We start from the raw sequence: 18,089 nt of genomic DNA, 5'->3' as shown, positions 1-18,089 counted from the left end.
CTGTTTTTGTACTCCCTCTGCTCTGCAATGAAGCTCAATATTTCTGGATTGAGTTACAGCATCTGGGATGTAAAGCAGTGGCTGCAATGGAAGGAGTTTGGGTGTTTTTAATGGCGGCTAGGCTGGGGCAGTGGTTAGCACCGTCTACTCAGCGAGATGAAAAGGGTGGGGTGGAGGGACGGATGGACGGGCTACCGCAGGTTGACAGCAGGGGGAGCCAAAGTCCCGCTCACTTTGCATCTCTTTTAAATCGATTTAGACCACTTTATCTATTCCAACAAATTTTTAATTCATCCAAATTTTTCTCTTACGTATGTGCCGCCAGAGTAATATTACATATAGCATCATATGTAATAATAATGGTATAGCTGCTTCACTATATATGCATGTATATATGTATGTAATCTATTATTACTAATTTGTTTAAATTCCTCAACCTCATGTTGAATATTGTGTTATTTAAAGGCACAATAGGAATTACTCTTGCCTATTTCAACCGTGTCTTCCCTGTTGAGGAGCTGCTTTATAGTAAAAAGAGACAGTCATCACGCCTCAGCTTGCCTCCAATTCTGTCCACCAGCCATGGACACACAGACACACACACACACACACACACACACACACACACACACACACATGTGCGCGCTCGCATCCCCCCAGCCCATCTGACTGTTTGACTAGGTCTGCCAGAAGACTAAATCAAATCAATGGGAAAACATCTGACAGACGTAAATAACTGCTCACCACGGGGTGTGTGTGTGTGTGTGTTGTGTGTGTGTGTGTGTGTGTGCTTTGGCGAAGGTTTACATATTGGACCGTGTTTCTGCCACCGTGGCTCCTGTGTGTGTGTTCCTGCTGGTTGATTTAATGAATCCGAGCATCGCTGAATTATTGCGCGTGATAAAAAACAAAACAATGTCGGGAGGTTTCTGATGGAGAGAAAGTGAGCAGGAGTGTGAGCAGCACACAGGTGTGTTGGCGTGTCAACACTAGATGGAGACACTGGTTCAGGATTGGTTCCCACTTGGAACCCTCCTGAGGAGACAGAAGATGGTGGAGATGATTTCATTTCAGACCGCTGAGATATGACAAACTGTCGAAATTAGTATTCAACGTTTAGCGCCATTTCGGGAGATAAGATCTGTGAGTGGCCTCAAGTTTGCACGTGAGAAAGCGGAATAAGAGATAAGCGTTTGCTCTCCTGTCTTCTGTGGTTTAGTGTGTGTGTGTGTGTTCATGTTGTGGCTGCCTCGGGCCCCCGCAGGGCCGGGGCGTCCTGCTCGACAGCTCTCATGAATCACCTCTTATCAGGGCTTCTCCATCAGTGGGAGGTGTTGGGACTCAAATGACTTGGCTCAAAGGTCCTGAATCACCTCCTGGTTAAATCTCGCCTGTGTGGCTGGTCGAGGGGACGGCAGAGCCGCCTACAAGTCCGATACACTCACCGCGCTCCTACATCTCAGGCAGGGCTCATTGGCATCCGAGGCAATTAAGTTCATCCATGCAAGTCAATTCAATTATGCATCTGTGATGAGCTTTGAAATACCACAGAAGAAGACATATGGCGTGGCCTCACAGGAGGCCACTCTGCTGTTGCACCACAGTTTAAAAAATGTTGAGCTTTTAATTGATATTAATCAGAATCTTTTCCCTCCCCACAAGGGTCTGATGGGTAAATAATCATAGCTGCCAACTCAGCGTGAGGGTTTCAACCGCCTGGCGAAACTCGCTTATTGACTCGGCGAAGACCTTTACCCCAACGTCTTTGTGCGCTCGCAGTGGGGAAACTAAGAGTGAAGAAAGCGAGACTGAACAGCATGTAAAACGACTGGAGAATAAAGTAGGCGGGCGGTAATGAGAAAATAAATGGAGCATTCTGCTTTACTCTGTGTGTGTGTGTGCGTGTGTGTGTGTGTGTGGACACAATGAGCTCTCTGAGGAGCCGTAACTCAAAGGGATGCTGAGTGAGCTGGAGGAGAGACAAACAAAGAGTTGTTCCTGGGAAGATGGACGCTCCTGGCGCTGGATCACAGCTCGTGGAGCCCAAACGGAGGGAGCGCCTTGAAGTCAAAGCGTTTGCGTGTGTGAGTGTGTGTGTGTGTGTGTGTGTGTGTTTAAGAGAGCAATATAAAAGCAGTACAAATACAGGTACAGTGTGTGTGTCCAGGCTTCCAAACAGGCTGTCACAACCAGTTTGTCAGGTGTCCTTGACGTAGGTGACATGGTGAAAATGATGCTTTCGGATGCCTTCTGGGAATGTTGGACTCTTTGTTCCCAGCTCCCTTAATATAATTGACCCTGATAACTCAAGACGATCAAGCCCATTCTCTAACTTTATTAAAAATTCAGTGGGCTGTATTGTATCTGAATAATGCAAATCCCTAATGATCCAGGTCATAAAGACGCTCGGAGAGAAGCAGGCAGATTTATGTAGCAGTAGATCATGTCATGGATTTACATTCCGCGCACCTAATTGCATCACACGTGATGTTTTCCAGACATCCCATTCCGGCTCGTTCTTATGCAACGCTTTATTTACCCACTCGTGTGAGCCTCTCAGTTGGGGCTCCAGATTAGTGTGTAGAGCAGCCAAACGTGTCTTTGTGTCGGCTGATAAGCGGCGGCGGAGCTGAAAGGCTAAGCTAACCGCCACATAATAATGCGCGTTGCCTCCATGATTCCTGCCGCTGCCAGAGGACAAGCTGCTGCCACTGTGTCGTCAATTTGAATCCAATCTCATGCTCTGCCACGGAAACATTTTTCCCCCCTGTAATTTGACTCCAGAACCGCTCACAAATATTTGTCAAAATAGTCAATATTAGCATTTGCAACGGACGCATGCAGGGGGTGTATTATCAGGTTTTTAAGGAAATTCTTTAATAGTGACCTCACTGTGGTCTTTAATCTTCATTTTTAATGCCTAAAGGGCAGTGTGGGACAATATTGATCAATGTGACTCGTTTATTTACTTTAATTTTCCATCCGTTGTGCTGCTGCACGTCAGCAGGTTGAACCCCCCACTGACAGCAGTGTCCTTTTCACGCTCCCTTTAGGTCGATACCTGCGCCTGAAAATGTTCCGGGAGGATCATGGCTCCTGGATGACCATGTTCTTCAGCACCATCCTCGTCCTCTTCATCTTCTCACACATCTACAATCTTTTCCTGCTGATGGCTGGGAACATGAAGTAAGCCACTCAGTCTCTCCCGCCTCCCACCCTCCGCTTCCCGTCCGTCTCTCTGCTGTCAGAGCCGCTCTGCTGCTCCTCTTTTCCCGACGTGATTGATCCGAAGGTCTCTCCCGAACAGAGATTCAATCCCAGTCGGAATAATCATCCCAGGCTTTAAATCACAGCTATGGACAGGCGGGCGAAGGGAAGTAAATCCTGAGCGATCACCCTCAGTAGCCAGAGATCAGGTGAAAACAAGATCTTTTTACCACATCTCATCTAGATTTGTTCCATTCCCATCGGCTTTACCTGCCCGGAGTCCAGACTGCACAGCAGATCCCGGCACCCACACATCAGCTCAGCGACAGGAATCCATTTACGCATTTACAGCGTGTCGGTCTCCAGGACGGAAAACGAGCCCGAGACGCCGTCGAGACGTGCGCTGATTTAGTTTCCGCTTGTTTCTGTTGTTTAAGAACAACAAAAAACCCGACGCGTCGACTTAAGTTGTCAAGATGGAGAGCGGTGCTGTAATGGGATCTGTCCACGCCGCTTTTCCATACGAGCAGTAAGCACCAACTCCCCATAAGGCGCGGCAGATGAAGGCTGTTAGCTCACGGGACAGGTTGTTTTCCCATGGCCAGAGGGATGAGCTTTCATTATCGTCCCATCTGTCACTCCTGCCGACATCAGCATCCATCTCCTTCGCCTTCCACTGTTGGCTGGTGAAAAAGTAAGAGAATGGCCAAGTGGGCCCGCCGAGACGCTGGATGTTGCTTGTTCAGGGAAAACTTTCATCTGCGGGCGCGCTCGGTGCATCTGTCCCCACCTCTTCTGCTGCTCCTTCACATTTCCCGGCTTAAATGTCACCTCAAGGCTTTCCTTGTATTTTATTTCCTGCCTTGTCAGCATGCGTTCCACTCTATGACATTTGGATGTTAAGTCAGAATAGACAGAAGAGAAGCTAATTTTGAGAAAAGATTAGAGATTAGACAGAATTTTGAGCCATACAGAATGTAAAAATCCCACAGTGGGATGTTGAATTATAAAGAGCAGCGACTAAACCGCTAATTAAGTGTTAAACTGGCTGACAAAACACTGAACTTTGCTTTGGAGCCGTAGAGCCTCTCTTCTACAGACAGAGGGCGCTGTTGGAAAGCCTGTGAGCACTCTCCCCCCCACCCCCAAGTTACCTGCTCCTTTCCCCCCTCCCCTCCCAGGTCCCGGCTTGTTTTCTCTCTGCTCCTCAGTGCGTCCACAGAGGACCCGCGTCCTGCCAAAAGCGATTAGCGTTCACGTCTCTGCTGAAGACCGACGTGTAAGAGCAGTGTTCGCACTCCACCAGGAGACCCCTCAGAAGATCTGACTCCGCAGCTGAAGGCGGCCCTGTGACTGAGGAGCTTGTCGGGGATGACATGGGAGTGGGAGACATGCCTCGCGGTCACGACGCACCGAAACTTTTCATTTCTGGGTTACCCCCCCCCCACCCGATCATCTCACCATGATTGGTCCTTGTTGGTCCTGTTGTCATGCCCCTCTGTAACAATCACTGTAGTTAACTAGAACATTTGCAGGAACATTCTATACAAATGTTCTTGTCATGCTTGCCGGTCCTTCTTTGACCCAGGCTAATTTGGGCTCCACCCATGGGGTAACTCGAGGGGTAATAACAGCCCCAGACCCCTCCTTGTGTGAATGGGTAATCGGTGGTTGTGGAAGGATGTGACAAAGCTGTCAGGTTTTGTTGAGTGCCACCCACGGACGAGAACTCGGATGGCGTGCTCGCAGCAGTGTGGAGGAGGAGAACGCCTCCTGGAAACCTTTAGGACTCAGGGAAGTGCAGAGACGGCTCAAGTCGGGGATTTACACTCCAGACGGAGGCAAAAATCGGCCCAAACCATCTCATCATATACTTAGTTGGATATGTGCGAAGCATCCATAATCAATACGCCACATACAAGCATATGGAGCACGCGATCAGAAGGAGCTTTGTTGGCAATCCCTGTGTGAGAACGTCCACGGGAGCAGGTGTGCATATTTCATAGGGTTGGGGGGGGGGGGGGGGTGACATCTGCCTGCTGTTCTCAGGCTCATTACTATGCCTTCACGTCCTTCGACCTCTCAGCCCAACTTGATCTCAATTTAATTGCAGACAGCGACACCAGGAGATGATAAGCTGTTCCATCACAACAGCAAACAAACACTGATGCCAGATTAGATGCCGTTCTTCAGATGGTTACTCAGGTAAAATGGATCCATCCGAGCCGCTGTTTCCCACCGCCGCCTCAGGGTCAACAGGTCTCAACATCACACCTGGCTGGTGTCGCACCGAGCAGGAAAAGATCGTCCATCACGGCTCCGCGGGGGGATGGGGGGGTAATCTCCACTTGTTACCAAACCCTCATCTGGGCTATTTGCATTGCCAGTGCCAGATTAGGAGGGGGGGGGGGGTGTTTTAGTGAGGAAGCATGCGGCCGTGACCGCCCAGGGAGGCTGACCAAATCGTTGAGGTTCTGTCATCCGGCACGGGCCCAATTCCCGCCATTTAACTATGCCGTTACTGGCAAAAATCAGTCTCTAATTAGGCAGTGTTATTTAATTAAGATGGCCCCACGCTTGGCGCGCGCATTAATCACAAGCAATTTAGAGAGTGGCGGCGGTAGAGGAGAGACGGAGGGAAAAGAGGGGCGGGATCGGAGCCCGTGGCGGGAAAAGGACGGAGAAGTTGGACGCGCACCGGGGCGGGGGGGTGGGGGGAGGGCAGGACAGCTGTCGTGCGGATCAGTGGCTGGAGGGGAGGGCTGCAGGCGGCGGATATCATGACACAAAGAAGGGAGGGACGGATGTGGCATTTGACTTCACTGATATCCTGAATGGGATTAGACCCCATCATGTGAGGGTATTTGTCTGTTTACCACCGACTATTGTGCCGCGCGCCCGCCGGGCCCCCTCGCCTGTCTGTTTGCTCGTCTGGGGCTAAGCCGGGCTAAGACCAGGGACAAGTGGCTTTAAAGGCTGAACAAATAACATGTTACACTATGTCGACGCCTCCTGTTGCCTCTAATCAAACACTATTTGCCCGCTGAGAATAAACCCAGAATATTGATGATAATGGCTCCTCTCAGCTGCTATGCATGTTTGTCCTGAAATTGGTAATAAGCGTGTTATTACACTGATGCCTGCCTGACATCAGCATGCATAATGCAGCGCCTCAGATGAATTATTTAATGATTAAATCCTCTAATTCCTCTACTCCTTTGATTAAGGTTTGGCTCCGCTCATTACTCTGAAAAAGTTCAGCAAGGTCGCTTCTGCTGCGTCTGTCTGTGGTTTGGAGTTGGAATCTGCGATCCACAAGCAGCAGCAGGTTATTCGGCAGGTTTCAGTTGTTTCCTGGCGCTTCGGCGTTTCTTTCACTTTTCTTGGGGGAGAATTCCGGAATTCCGCTCCTCACTCCCTCCCCCCTGCAAACCCCTTCCAGAATCTTCCTTTTAAAGACGAATTTGCGCAACCTTGACACGTGTCCCTCTCCCAAACTGACCGTGCTCAGAGCTTCTTCCGCCTATCGTGCTCCCACACACGGACGTTCCGCTGGAAACTCAAACGAGTCATTAAAGGTTTGAGGTGGCGTGCAGCCTCTCGCTCTGAAGTCATTTTCTCCTCTCTCAGGATAAATTTGGGAGGGGGGGAACCCTGTGAGCTGTATGAAGCACCAAAGTCATTTCCTCTTTTATCCCACTGTGTTCGGGGGGGGGGGGGGCATTGGTAGCAGCTGCAGAGCTTCCTGTACTTGGCTGTCGCATAGCGGCAAGGTTGGAAAGAAAATGGGAATACAAAACTAGTTCTAATCAACAAGTCATTAAAAGGAAGCAACTGAATTTTATTTTCACGTCAGGGGAAAGGAAGTGGAATTAAATGCCACCCACACCAGGCTGCGTCAAACATCTTTAAATTAAACTAGTGAAATAAAGCATCGCAGTGCATCAGAGGTAGCTCAGAAACAAACACACACCTCAGCTTGATCAGCTTTTACCTTCTGGGAATGATGAGTAGATGTTATTTTTTAAAAGATTGCATGTTAAAGTAAAGCAGAACGGGATTTGGATCCCTCTTTTTAAATGGAATATCTTGGAAAAAACAAGAACCTGATGTTCTCCTGAGCAGAATCCTGCCTGTTGATATTTGCCGCCACGCGGGGCATTCAAGGACTCGAGGCATTGTGTGGGATTCAGTGGCAAGCGGTGAATCGAAATAGAAGTTGTAGAAGTTGTGGAGTTGCCGTGGGAGACGGAATAATAATAGTGATGTCCGTGTCTATTGACAGCTTTATGCTCCCTGCTGAAGTGCTGCAGCAGTCGTGTACTGTAAATGTGATGTGAGCTACTGTAGTGGGGGAGCCTGTCAAGGTTCCTACCCCAGAGTTCTGCCCTCACAAACGTCAATAAGTCCGATTGAAAAAGGTTTCTAGTAATTGGAAGAATCATTCATGGGATACTGCTTTATAAACTCAGTATTCAGTCCTCCTGCAGGCCTTGAATCTCTTTATTATTATCAGGATTCTGCGGTAAAAGTGTATATTTCAGTCGTGTGCATCACAAAAGCCGTAGAATCAATTAATTTTAATGTTTTTGCTTAAAAGAGGAATAAATATCGGTTGCTTTTGGATTCAGGGCAGCCTTTAGATCTCTTTTCCATTTATTACATCCAATCACTCCATAGTTTCTCCTTGTTAATGTCAAACGGAGGTAACATTCAGGCTCCTAAATCTATGAGTTTTCGCCCTCTGTAGCGCAAAATTGTAATTTCCTGCATGTGATGGAAAAAGTCTTTGAAAGGCATTGAAATGTCCTTGAATATGATGTCTGAACGAGTGTGGAAAACCTGATAATATTCCGCAGAGGGTCAGAGCTGGCTGAGCTGGCCACGCTGGCACCGACACAGCCACTGGCTCCGCGATTAAGCCACGGGAGCCATTTTGGGGCAGATTATTCACGGTGCCGCTAGCCCGATGTTCCACCACACTGAGCTCTCTCATTAGGTCATTCAGCTCTGAAGGCCGTTACATGTTCAGTCAACATAAAATTACTGAGTTCTGCCTCTGATCAGAGTCCCTAAACTCATCATAGGTGCTCTGTAGGGAGGGAGGGAAAAGGGTTAAAGTTTGGCCAATTAAAGATGAGAGAGGGGCGGGGTGAGCTTTTTTAGATTTAAAGCCTCGCATGTGGAGCCTGACAGCGTTTCCCAAAGTATTGATCGGAGACTCGCCGCAGCTAAAATGCTCCCAGAGGGGAATCACTTTGGTACCTGGAGGAGAGCCAAGCCGCCGAATGACTAACAGACTTAATTCACATATAAATCCCAATTCCAATCAAGGCTGCTTTATTTCCACTGTTGCGCGCGGCCATGCGTCACCTGGGGCTGCTGCATGTTTTTGTCAATAAAACCCTGTCAAACCTCTGAGACATGCACTTCACTGATGGCATATGATTTATAATCTCTCCTCCTGGGAGGGGGGAGGGGGGGTTCCAAACACTTGTCGTAAACAGATCGCTGAGAGCATCTGGCTTTGTTGGGTCAGCGGCCGGCCACATTTACTCGGTGCGTTCAGCTCCCTAAAAGCATTATTCTCCTTTCCAGACGTGGAGTCGTGCATAATGTGAAAAGGCCCGAGTAATTAACCTTAATTAAATCAAACTCCCATTAAAGCAGCGACATTAGCTCACAGCTTAAAAGGATTATCCACCGCTACTTTTGAACAGACTGTTTGGACTTGTAGGACACGGAATCATTCACAGAGCGGGCGGCTCGCTCAGTCCAAGACCAAGTGGAAATTAACGACTGACGGTAACCTTCGCTAATGAGCGCCGTGGTTTCAGGCCGGATCCAGAAGCGCTCGCGCGGTGGGGGGGAAATAAAAAAACAACAACATTTTTATCGGCGTTTCGCTGTCAGCCTGAAAATGACCACAGAAAACAAAGACAAATGGAACCATTGACTCCAAGCGTGACCTCGGCAGGTCGCAGCCGGAGCTCCATCCGCTCTCCAAGTGTGACCCGTGGGGGGGTGAAGTGGAGCTGATGCTCTCCCACCTGCTCCTCTCAGCCTCTGAGACACTGACAGCCCCGAGATCAAACAGGCCTTCACACACAGGTCCAATATAGGAGGCGACTGACCCACTTTGCTCTCCGTGCTATTACCTGGAGAAAATAGCAGCGAGTGTGTGTCTGTGAGCGTGTGTGGGTGTCGGCTGGGTTCCAGGGCGACTTGAGTACAAGAGTTTTATTTTCCCTTGCTGTACAAAATACCGAGACCTCCTAAGAGAGCACGCCAGTTGTTATCAGACCCTGCGTGCGGGATCGTCTCTCTGATAGCCTCTCGCCACGTCACCGTAGCCGCTGGGCCTCGTCGGGTTGCCGGCGTTGATTTGAAATCAGCGAAACACGGGACAAAATTTGCCAGACAAATGGATAATTTGGAGACCAGCGGGAGGCCAAATGAGAGCGCCGGCGCCACGGCAAAGCGCCGGCGCGGCCGTAATTTGTTTACGATGGCCGACGCGTTATGAAAGGTGGACCCACCGCTCATTGTTTTCACAGGCAGATTGATATTGATTTACTCTGACCACCTGCACAATGGCGCCGCACATCTGGGACCGCGGCCTCCTGCACCCCCCTCAGCCGGCTCTTTTTGTGGTCCCAGTCTTTATTTCCTAAACACAAAATCCCCTCCTCTCTCTGGGTCTTCTCTGCTTGCAGGCCCCACATGGTGACGGACTACATGGGCATCAGGAACGAGAGCTTCATGAAGATGGCTGCCGTGGGAACGTGGATGGGAGACTTCGTCACTGCTTGGATGGTCAGGTTATTGACCGTTGCAGCGCGTTTAAACAGATGAAATCTTCATGTCAGTCATGCTGAGGAATGGGGAAAATATTTAAAGGAATTTCACTGCAGTGAACAAATAAGGGAGTCGGTTTTAAGAGCTGCGCCACCATTTGGATGTTTGACCTTGTTGTTCATCCTCTTTTGATCAAGAAAGATGGCGCAGAAAGGGTGCGTGACCACTGTTATGTTCCACAATCTCAAAAAAGTTACAATTAGCTAACAACATTAGCCACTTCTGCTGTAGGCGCTGCTCGGTGTCATTCCCAATTATTTATTTCTTTTCCGAACAATTTGGCTTAAAGCAGAGCTTTGGCAGAGTCACAGCTGGATTTGCTTGTTATTTTAAATGTATCCGATGTGGAGCTTAACAGCATAGAAGCTGCCTGAAAGGCACAACAAAAGCCTTGTTAGTTTTTACGCCGTTACGTCGCCCTGATTGTAAGGATAAAGCGCCGCGTCGGCTACGCACATAATTTCTTTAATCCTTTGAGTGAGATGACGTTTTGAAGTTCAGAGGAAACAATGAAAGGCTGGGAGAGACCGGGAGCATGCCGGCACGCTGACACGCAGCCCAGACAAGATGACAAGCTCCCTCACCGCTCACATTAGTATGCTACAGTACATACTGCAGAGGAAGAGTGTGGGAGGAAGGAGCGATGGGAGGAGGAGGAGGAGGAGAGAGGTGAAGGGGAACTGTAGAGGTCTGCAGAGATGGGAAATCGAGAATGTGCGTGAGCGAGTGAGAAAAGAGAGGGAGGCAAAATGCTGATCGCCGAAATTAAAAGTTTTCCATTCGATTCGTTCAAGCGGGCACGTTGGAGACGACCTCTACGCCTTTGCGCCGGATGGACAGGAAACACGGTTTCTCTAAAGCTCTCCCAGCCCGAGCTTCTGCAGCAAAGCGCCGTATCGACAGGGTGACCTTGCTCCCCCGGCCGATCCGCACGGAGGGAAAAAAAATGCAGATTTTATTAGTCAGATGATAAAATGCTCCGTGCTTCCGTGCAGAACTGTGTTTAAATTATATCATCAGTGCGAAGCTAAAGGTTTATTGCGCCCGTATGTCAAACCTTCATCTGCAGCCACAACAGCAGATTTGGAGCGGTCCCACTTCTGGCCGCTGACGTGGGTCCAACAGGGCCGACCCACAGTTTGCGGTCCAACTCAATCTCACAGATGGATCGTCAGATAGAGGGATCAGTTTTGTTTACAGTCTGTTTGGAAACACAAATAAAACTCGGACAGATGCAGCTCCGACCCACATACAGCGGCCACGGAGAGAACGAGGTCAGAACGCTGGGGAAAACCAGGATGAGTGACGGAGAACCTTCCTGAGCGACGTGTTCCCTTCCCGCAGGTGACCGACATGATGCTGCAGGACCAGAACTATCCCGACTGGGGCGTCGCTGCCAGGAGGTTCTGGAAGCGAGGCAACAACAGGATTGTCCTCTTCTGGTATGTTCTGTCTGGGCCATTGACCTGTGTGTTACGGGTGTGGAGGCGTGGGGGGGGGGGACGCGCACGCTTACGCGCCATCTCTGCCTCTTATTACAGACGGTCAATATCTGTGTTAATCTCCCTTCAATCAGCGTCGGCTCCTTTAATTAGAGGAAATCGATGGACACGGCAAGGTCGCGGGGGGGCAAAGTGCGGCCCTGCCGCCGACTCCCCGCAGCACAAGCTTTGACCCTCCGATATCTGCTAAACAAACACTCCCAACGTCCGTCCACACCAGCAGCTCCGGCGCCTCCCTCCTCCAGATGTTCCTCGGCGGCGGTCAGAAAAGGAGGAACGTGTCTGACACCGGCGTGGAGGTCGACACATGGGTGTCTGTAACGTCTCAGAGACCCCCCCCCCCCGAGAATCGATCCGGCCGTGATTAAAATGCAGGCAGACGAGTCGTCCTGTGGGTTTTTTACCGCAGCCCTCCCATTTATCGATGTGACGAGCCGCCGTTAGAAATTCAGAGCTTTGAATGTGATGGATAAACGCCGGACGAGCTCCAAAAGCTAAAATCCCTCCAGTGTTTCCCCCCCACCGCTGAAGCCGGAGCCTGTCTGCAGGGAGACGTGTGCACAAACGGGGGGGCAGCAACGACGGGTGACATTGAGAAAGGAAAAGGTTCCCTTCAGACAGTAGAGACATTCCATTAGTGCAGATTTGTGTCGTGGGCAGGGACCACCTGACAGCGTGGAGGTAAAGGGAATACTTCCGTTTTGCTCGTATGTAGATTCCCGCTAATGTCGGAGTGGTCTCGGCGCTCACATTCGTCTTCCCGGACGCTTTAGCCGCTATTATTCAAACTGGGGTAAAAAATGTTGTTCGGTACTTTGGCGAGTCCTTGACAAGAGAAACCGGACTGTGTTTGATTTATCTTTTCTTCCAGCTGAGGCGAGCGGAGGCGTTTGTCTTTGGATTTAATATTAACTTTGAACTGTGCCCGGTTTGAGATGTTGAAACCACATTTTTGGTTTCAAGGTTCGGTGTGCTTTAATGTCTGTCTCCTAAGCTGATTTTCTCTATTTTTATCCCCCTTCCTTCATTGATTAATTCTTCTTTTTCATCCCTCATTATTCCGACTCGTCCTATCCCCTCCTGACCTCCCGCGTCCTTCCTGTCCTCTTGTCTCCGTGCAGGACGGTGCTCATCTCTCTGACGTCGGTGGTGGTTTTGGTCATCAGCACCGACTGGATCAGCTGGGACCACCTGAACCGGGGCTTCCTGCCCAGCGACGAGGTCTCTCGGGCCTTTCTGGCCTCCTTCATCCTGGTCTTCGACCTCCTCATTGTCATGCAGGTGGGCCTTCGCTTCCTCGCCTCCCATGTGGCCAATTAGAATAAAGAAAAGGAGCTGGGACATCTCTTGGCTTCCTCATGTGCCCATCTTGCCAACTCGCCTCCCTCCATATTCATTAATGCAACACAGAGCAGCCAGAGAGTGTTTGATCGCTCTCAGCTGGCATGGACACAAAAACACGTGCACACACACCCCCACACACACACATATGTATGTATATATATATATAGAGAGAGAGACACACACACACACACAAAAACTGTTGTTTACTTCTTTATATCTCCACTCTCTCAGCTGTGAACTCACCCCTCTCCCCCCTCCTCCCCCATGAGAGGATAGTTTAGTTTCTTTAACGATGACTCACAAGATTGGAGGGTTTTTTTGGGGTTTTCTTCACCCACCCGACGTCCTTCCTCCCGCAGGAGCGTGTACATCAATAAAGGCCGTGTCAGTGGCTCATAAATATGCAAATGAGTTTGTCTGGGATAGAAATCCAAAAGGGGGCATGGAGGAAAGTTATTTTCTTTACTGACCAACCACGATTTGATTGCGCGGTAAATTCTTCAGATGTTGCTAAATGTCCACCCAGGCCTGGTGTGTGGGTGTTTGAGCACTAATGTAAGGCTACTATAGAATTAATTAGTTAAATGGAAAGGCTAGTATGTTCCTATGTTAATGGGCTGGAACTGGAACTGAAGAAGTGGTCACTGGTCTTATTATTGCACCATTTCATTATTGTAAGAGGGACTTTTGGCTCCTCTGGGTAGTAATTACACGTTTAGCTTTTTGCCTTTTCATTTGCTGAAATATTGCGATGATGCAGGTAGAGAGAATCAGCTCTGCGGCTCAGCCTCTCCTTTAACAGGTATTTGCATTTCTCTTTTCCCAAACGTGAGGCGCTTATCACAGCTAACGCGATTAGTGCAATTAATAAGGAGCCGAATTAGCCGGAGCGGTTTTGCACGAGCGAAACGCCGGCAGACATTGTTGCATTCCAGCAGTCAATAAAGGTTCATGAGCCAGTGGCCTGCCGGGCTGGGTTCACCTGCAGCCCAGCGTGCCGTTGTTAATCACTCACCTCCATGAGAAATGATGGCCGGTGTTGTTCTCAAGCAGATTAATGCTGCAGTTAATGACCCGACTGGATTTGCCTTCAAGCGGGGTTTACTCTCCTTAACGTGCATAATTATGCTGTTTTTTTCTTCTCTTCTTTGCCCTGATTATACACAGATGCATTCACACCACCATGAAGTCATAGAAACTGGTTATTTTGGTGAGGAGGAGGTCGCGCTGTTGAAATGCCACGGCTGTTAGCGCCATAGCGGGAGACACCAGGAAGCAGGAGCTTAGGGCTTAATTAACATCCAGGGGACCATCAGCGAGCAGTTATTCTCTTTGTATTGACGCTGGAGTCTCTGATTCACATGAGAATATCGCAAATGCTGAGATTTGCTAATGTGGGGGGGCTCTGTTAATCATAGGAACCAGTGGGAAATGCAGAAATGCTATTAAATGTGCCGTTTTACGTGTCACATGAATATTTGAGTTGTAATTAAGCCAAATGTTTTCCTATTTCCATTAATCATCCCGCTGGCAGCTTCATATTGTTGACAGGCATGTTGGAAGAACGGCATAAACACACCAAATTTTGAGCATTAGAGGGTTGTTTATGATTTTTACATTAGATGGAGGCATTCATCTTCTTCCCCTGTTGGTACAAGCAGCATTTGGCTGTTGTTGCCCCCCAAAAGCTGCAAACCACGAGCTGCATCGGAGCAGCAACAGCCGTGTGACACGGCCGGCTCCTAAATGTCAGTTTGGGATGTCGGCTGATGTGTTTTGACATGTGGAAGTCCCATTGCGGATCGGTACACTCCGCAAGGCTGTAAACACGACACAGCCCACAGTTTAGAGCAGCCTCCATCGTGTTTGACCTCACGCCAGAGTTCGCCGCGACTCCGCCGAGACTTTAGCTAATATGAGAAAGTGCAGCCGTGTCTTTAATATCCAGTAAACCTCGATGTGCGGCTGACAGTCCAAACAGCTGTGTTGTTAATAAACTGTGTTTTAGAAAGTTTAATAACCTGAACCGTGTGTGTTCCCAGGACTGGGAGTTCCCTCATTTCATGGGCGACTTGGAACTGAACCTACCGGGAATGTCAACCACCCACGTGAAGGTCAAGCTTCCTCTCTGCAAAAGCATCTTCAAAGAGGAGTATCACATCCATATCACAGGTGCGAGCGCATCGCCACGGAAAACCAAACGCGCTGGCCCATTTCTGGGCTGCAGACGGCAATCGCGCGCTCCAGCATTCCCATTTTACTCCCTGTGAGAGACACTTTTGTGGTTAAACCTCAGCCGACATTCATAATACATGCGCTGCTGAGGCGGCGCAGGTGGCACCCTGAGGTGCGGACCGGATCTCTCATTACATGTCACATCGCTGCAACTTACCGTTCTTGGTGGGCAACTATATAAAGTCTCCTCCCGTCGTCTTCCATTTTGTTCCGCTGTGTGCACCCGGCGACTCGCACCTATAAAGGGAAGGCAAACCAGCGTTCCTGCGCTAAATGTTAAGCTGCTCGACTCGCAAAAGGTTGTTAACCCTAATGCATTGCATATCCATTAAGCATTATGGAAGTGCCTGAAGTGCTACGTGATTGGTTTAACTAAAAGCTTATTAACGGCGTTTCTCGGCGAGAGGACGGGAAGAGGTGTCGGGAACACCAGGGGAGACATCTGTCTGCCATCAGTCAACCCGCGGAGATGGCTGGTAATGCGGTGATCTCATTAGATGATGCTTAAAGGAGTCACACCTGCAAATGGATCAACGCGTCTCAATCCGGGAGGTACTTTACATGCAGGGGAATACCGATCCCTGATGAGTGAACATTCGAGTCAATCTGTCTGTCTGACTCTGCCCTCAGAATCTCTGTTGTCGGACCAGCGTTTCCCATCTAATTACAGCTGCGAGCGGTGTTGAAAGAGCCCCCCTCCCCGCCCCCTTCCCCCACAAAAGAGTGTGAAATGAAGTTATGGCCTCCTTTTCATGCTCAAATGCAAATATTTGACCCCTAATAGGAGAAATAGGTCTGTTTAGGTTCATCTTTGTAGGCTTGATGTAAAAGCTTGGAGACAGGTTGTGGGCGTGGCCAAATCACCCTGGAAACATGCTGTTAAAAACACAAAAGTGGGACAAATCCATCCTCAGCCGATCGGTCATGTTTGTGTTGTTGCAGGTAAGTGGTTCAACTACGGCATCATCTTCCTCGTGCTGATTTTGGACCTCAACATGTGGAAGAACCAGATCTTCTACAGGCCCTACGAGTACGGCCAGTACGTGGGGCCCGGAGACAAGATCTACACGGTAGAGGAGCCCGAAACCCTGGTCAACTTCAACCACAGCACGCTCACCTACGACTGGCGGTCCACCAACATCGACCCCAACACCAACCGGAGCTACGTGGAGCAGGACATGTTCCTCCACAGCCGCTACACCGGGTCGAGCCTGGACGTCAAGTGCCTCGCCTTCATCCCGAGTCTGGCGGCGTTCGTCCTCTTCGGGTTCTTCATCTGGCTCTTCGGCCGGTTTCAGGACAGCGAGACGTTCGTGGAAAACCAGGACAAGACCTACGAGAGGATCAAGAGGAAATCGCCTTCGGAGTACAGCAAGGAGATGGGCGTGACCCCCGAGGAGGCGCACGTGAGCATGAGCGACAGCCTCAAACGATCGGGAATGCCCGCTTTGCTGTCGGTGGACGGGCCGCATTTCAGAGCGACGCCTTCGGAGAGCTCCGCCGTTTCCGCGGAAACCCAAGAGACACAGCCGAGCAGCACGAGTGGCAGCGGCGAGGACGACCAGGCGGACGCCCCGGACATCAAACCCTGCGACCGTGACAACGGGGACCCCTAAAAGACTCAGATGAGGAAGGAAAACTTCAGGAATAAAGACAAAGATCAGTCGCTGCTTTACCTACTGGACCTTCCTGGTCAGTTTGAATCTATTTTTGTACGAAAAATCTTTGCATTGAATGAGAATTTGGTCACAGTCGGCGGTTTAGTGCCTCCGTCAGAGGAGCGTTTCTGCAGCCGTGAGACTGGCGGTGCTCTTTATTATATCTTTACAGCTGCACTAGTGCCTTCATACAGATTATTAAACTTTATGCTATAGCCAACAAGATGTCCTGATGTCACATGATTAACTTTAATGTCATACGGACAGTCTTTACCTCACTCCATCCTCACAGTAATCATCAGTTTAATCTTGTCACGTCTCTTTTAATCTCGAAGGCATCGTTCAATCCGAAACGACCAGTGTTTTTAACGTCGGTGTTCTGTTACCGACCATTTAGAGATAATGCAGAAAACAAACGCCGATCAGCAGAGTTTAAACAGAAGCCCGTCGAGCGTGCTCGCATGAGGCTGCTGCATCCGGACTGAATACCAACAGGGGCAGGAAGGTGGGTTTGCCCTTGGCGTAAACACTGAGGGGCAACACTAAAGCTCCGGGCTTCATGTGTAGATAAAGGTTCCGCAGCTCCGGGGAAGAAGGAAATTATTTATTTTTCCAACCTTAGAATAAATGTTCTAATAAATATATGTATATCTTCAAAGCCGCCTGGAACGTGAGGCATTTATCTAACAGCTTTGGTAAATATCGCTGCCTTACATTTCTGTCTGCGGCCGTGTCTTTGAAATACACGTCTTTGGCTTTTTTAACCTTTTTCACACGTTGCTACTAACCTGATCCTGGTCAGCGCGGCTTCAGAGTGGGATATCAGCAGTAAACCAAATCATTCTGGAAAATATGTGTATATTTGGGTGTGTTTCTGTCTGTGAGTCTTTGAAATGTAGCCTTTATTAAAGCACTGCAATTATTCCACATTTTCAAATCAACTAAATGTTTTTTTAATTGATGTAACTCACTTCCCTCTTTAAAGGATAATCATGCAAATATCTACAAGTTAAGGAGGATTCTAAGACTTTTGCCTTAAAAATGCTATTAAGACATTTGTCTCCAACATATAAATTAGCTAAATTACTAGCATACAGAGTTGTGATTGGTCAGCAGCCTGAGCCAATAAGAGCACTGATTGGCTCAGGCTGCTGACCAATCAGAGCGCTCGTTGGTGGCCTGAAGGGATGATGTAAAATCTGATTATGCCACAAGTGTAAAGTGCCAAGTCAGGAGAAAGGGAATCTTATTCCACACGTCCAATAAACGGAGACCGCCATCTCTC

At 49.1% G+C, this 18,089-nt stretch overlaps 1 protein-coding gene across 4 annotated transcripts in view; it reads left to right on the top strand.

Annotated features, from left to right (window-relative positions):
• tmem117 (transmembrane protein 117) overlaps positions 1-17,733 on the top strand; it is a 32,639-nt gene extending 14,906 nt beyond the window's left edge. For 2 of the 4 annotated variants that reach the window (XM_057051702.1, XM_057051703.1), the window contains exons 3-9: positions 3,054-3,186; positions 9,924-10,028; positions 11,135-11,339; positions 11,410-11,507; positions 12,689-12,848; positions 14,954-15,083; positions 16,089-17,733. In XM_057051702.1, the coding sequence (XP_056907682.1) occupies positions 3,054-3,186; positions 9,924-10,028; positions 11,135-11,339; positions 11,410-11,507; positions 12,689-12,848; positions 14,954-15,083; positions 16,089-16,762 (1,505 nt within the window). In that variant the 3' untranslated portion in view covers positions 16,763-17,733. The remainder of the gene's footprint in view (positions 1-3,053; positions 3,187-9,923; positions 10,029-11,134; positions 11,340-11,409; positions 11,508-12,688; positions 12,849-14,953; positions 15,084-16,088) is intronic. The other 2 variants (XM_057051704.1, XM_057051705.1) reach the window with 2 other exon arrangements.
• Positions 17,734-18,089: the final 356 nt, after the last annotated feature.

This window comes from Takifugu flavidus, chromosome 13 (genome assembly GCF_003711565.1).
Source record: "Takifugu flavidus isolate HTHZ2018 chromosome 13, ASM371156v2, whole genome shotgun sequence".
In the NCBI taxonomy this organism is placed as follows: Eukaryota; Metazoa; Chordata; class Actinopteri; order Tetraodontiformes; family Tetraodontidae; genus Takifugu; species Takifugu flavidus.
The sequence above is the reverse complement of the archived record's forward strand: the minus strand, read 5'-3'. Positions and strand labels throughout refer to the sequence as shown.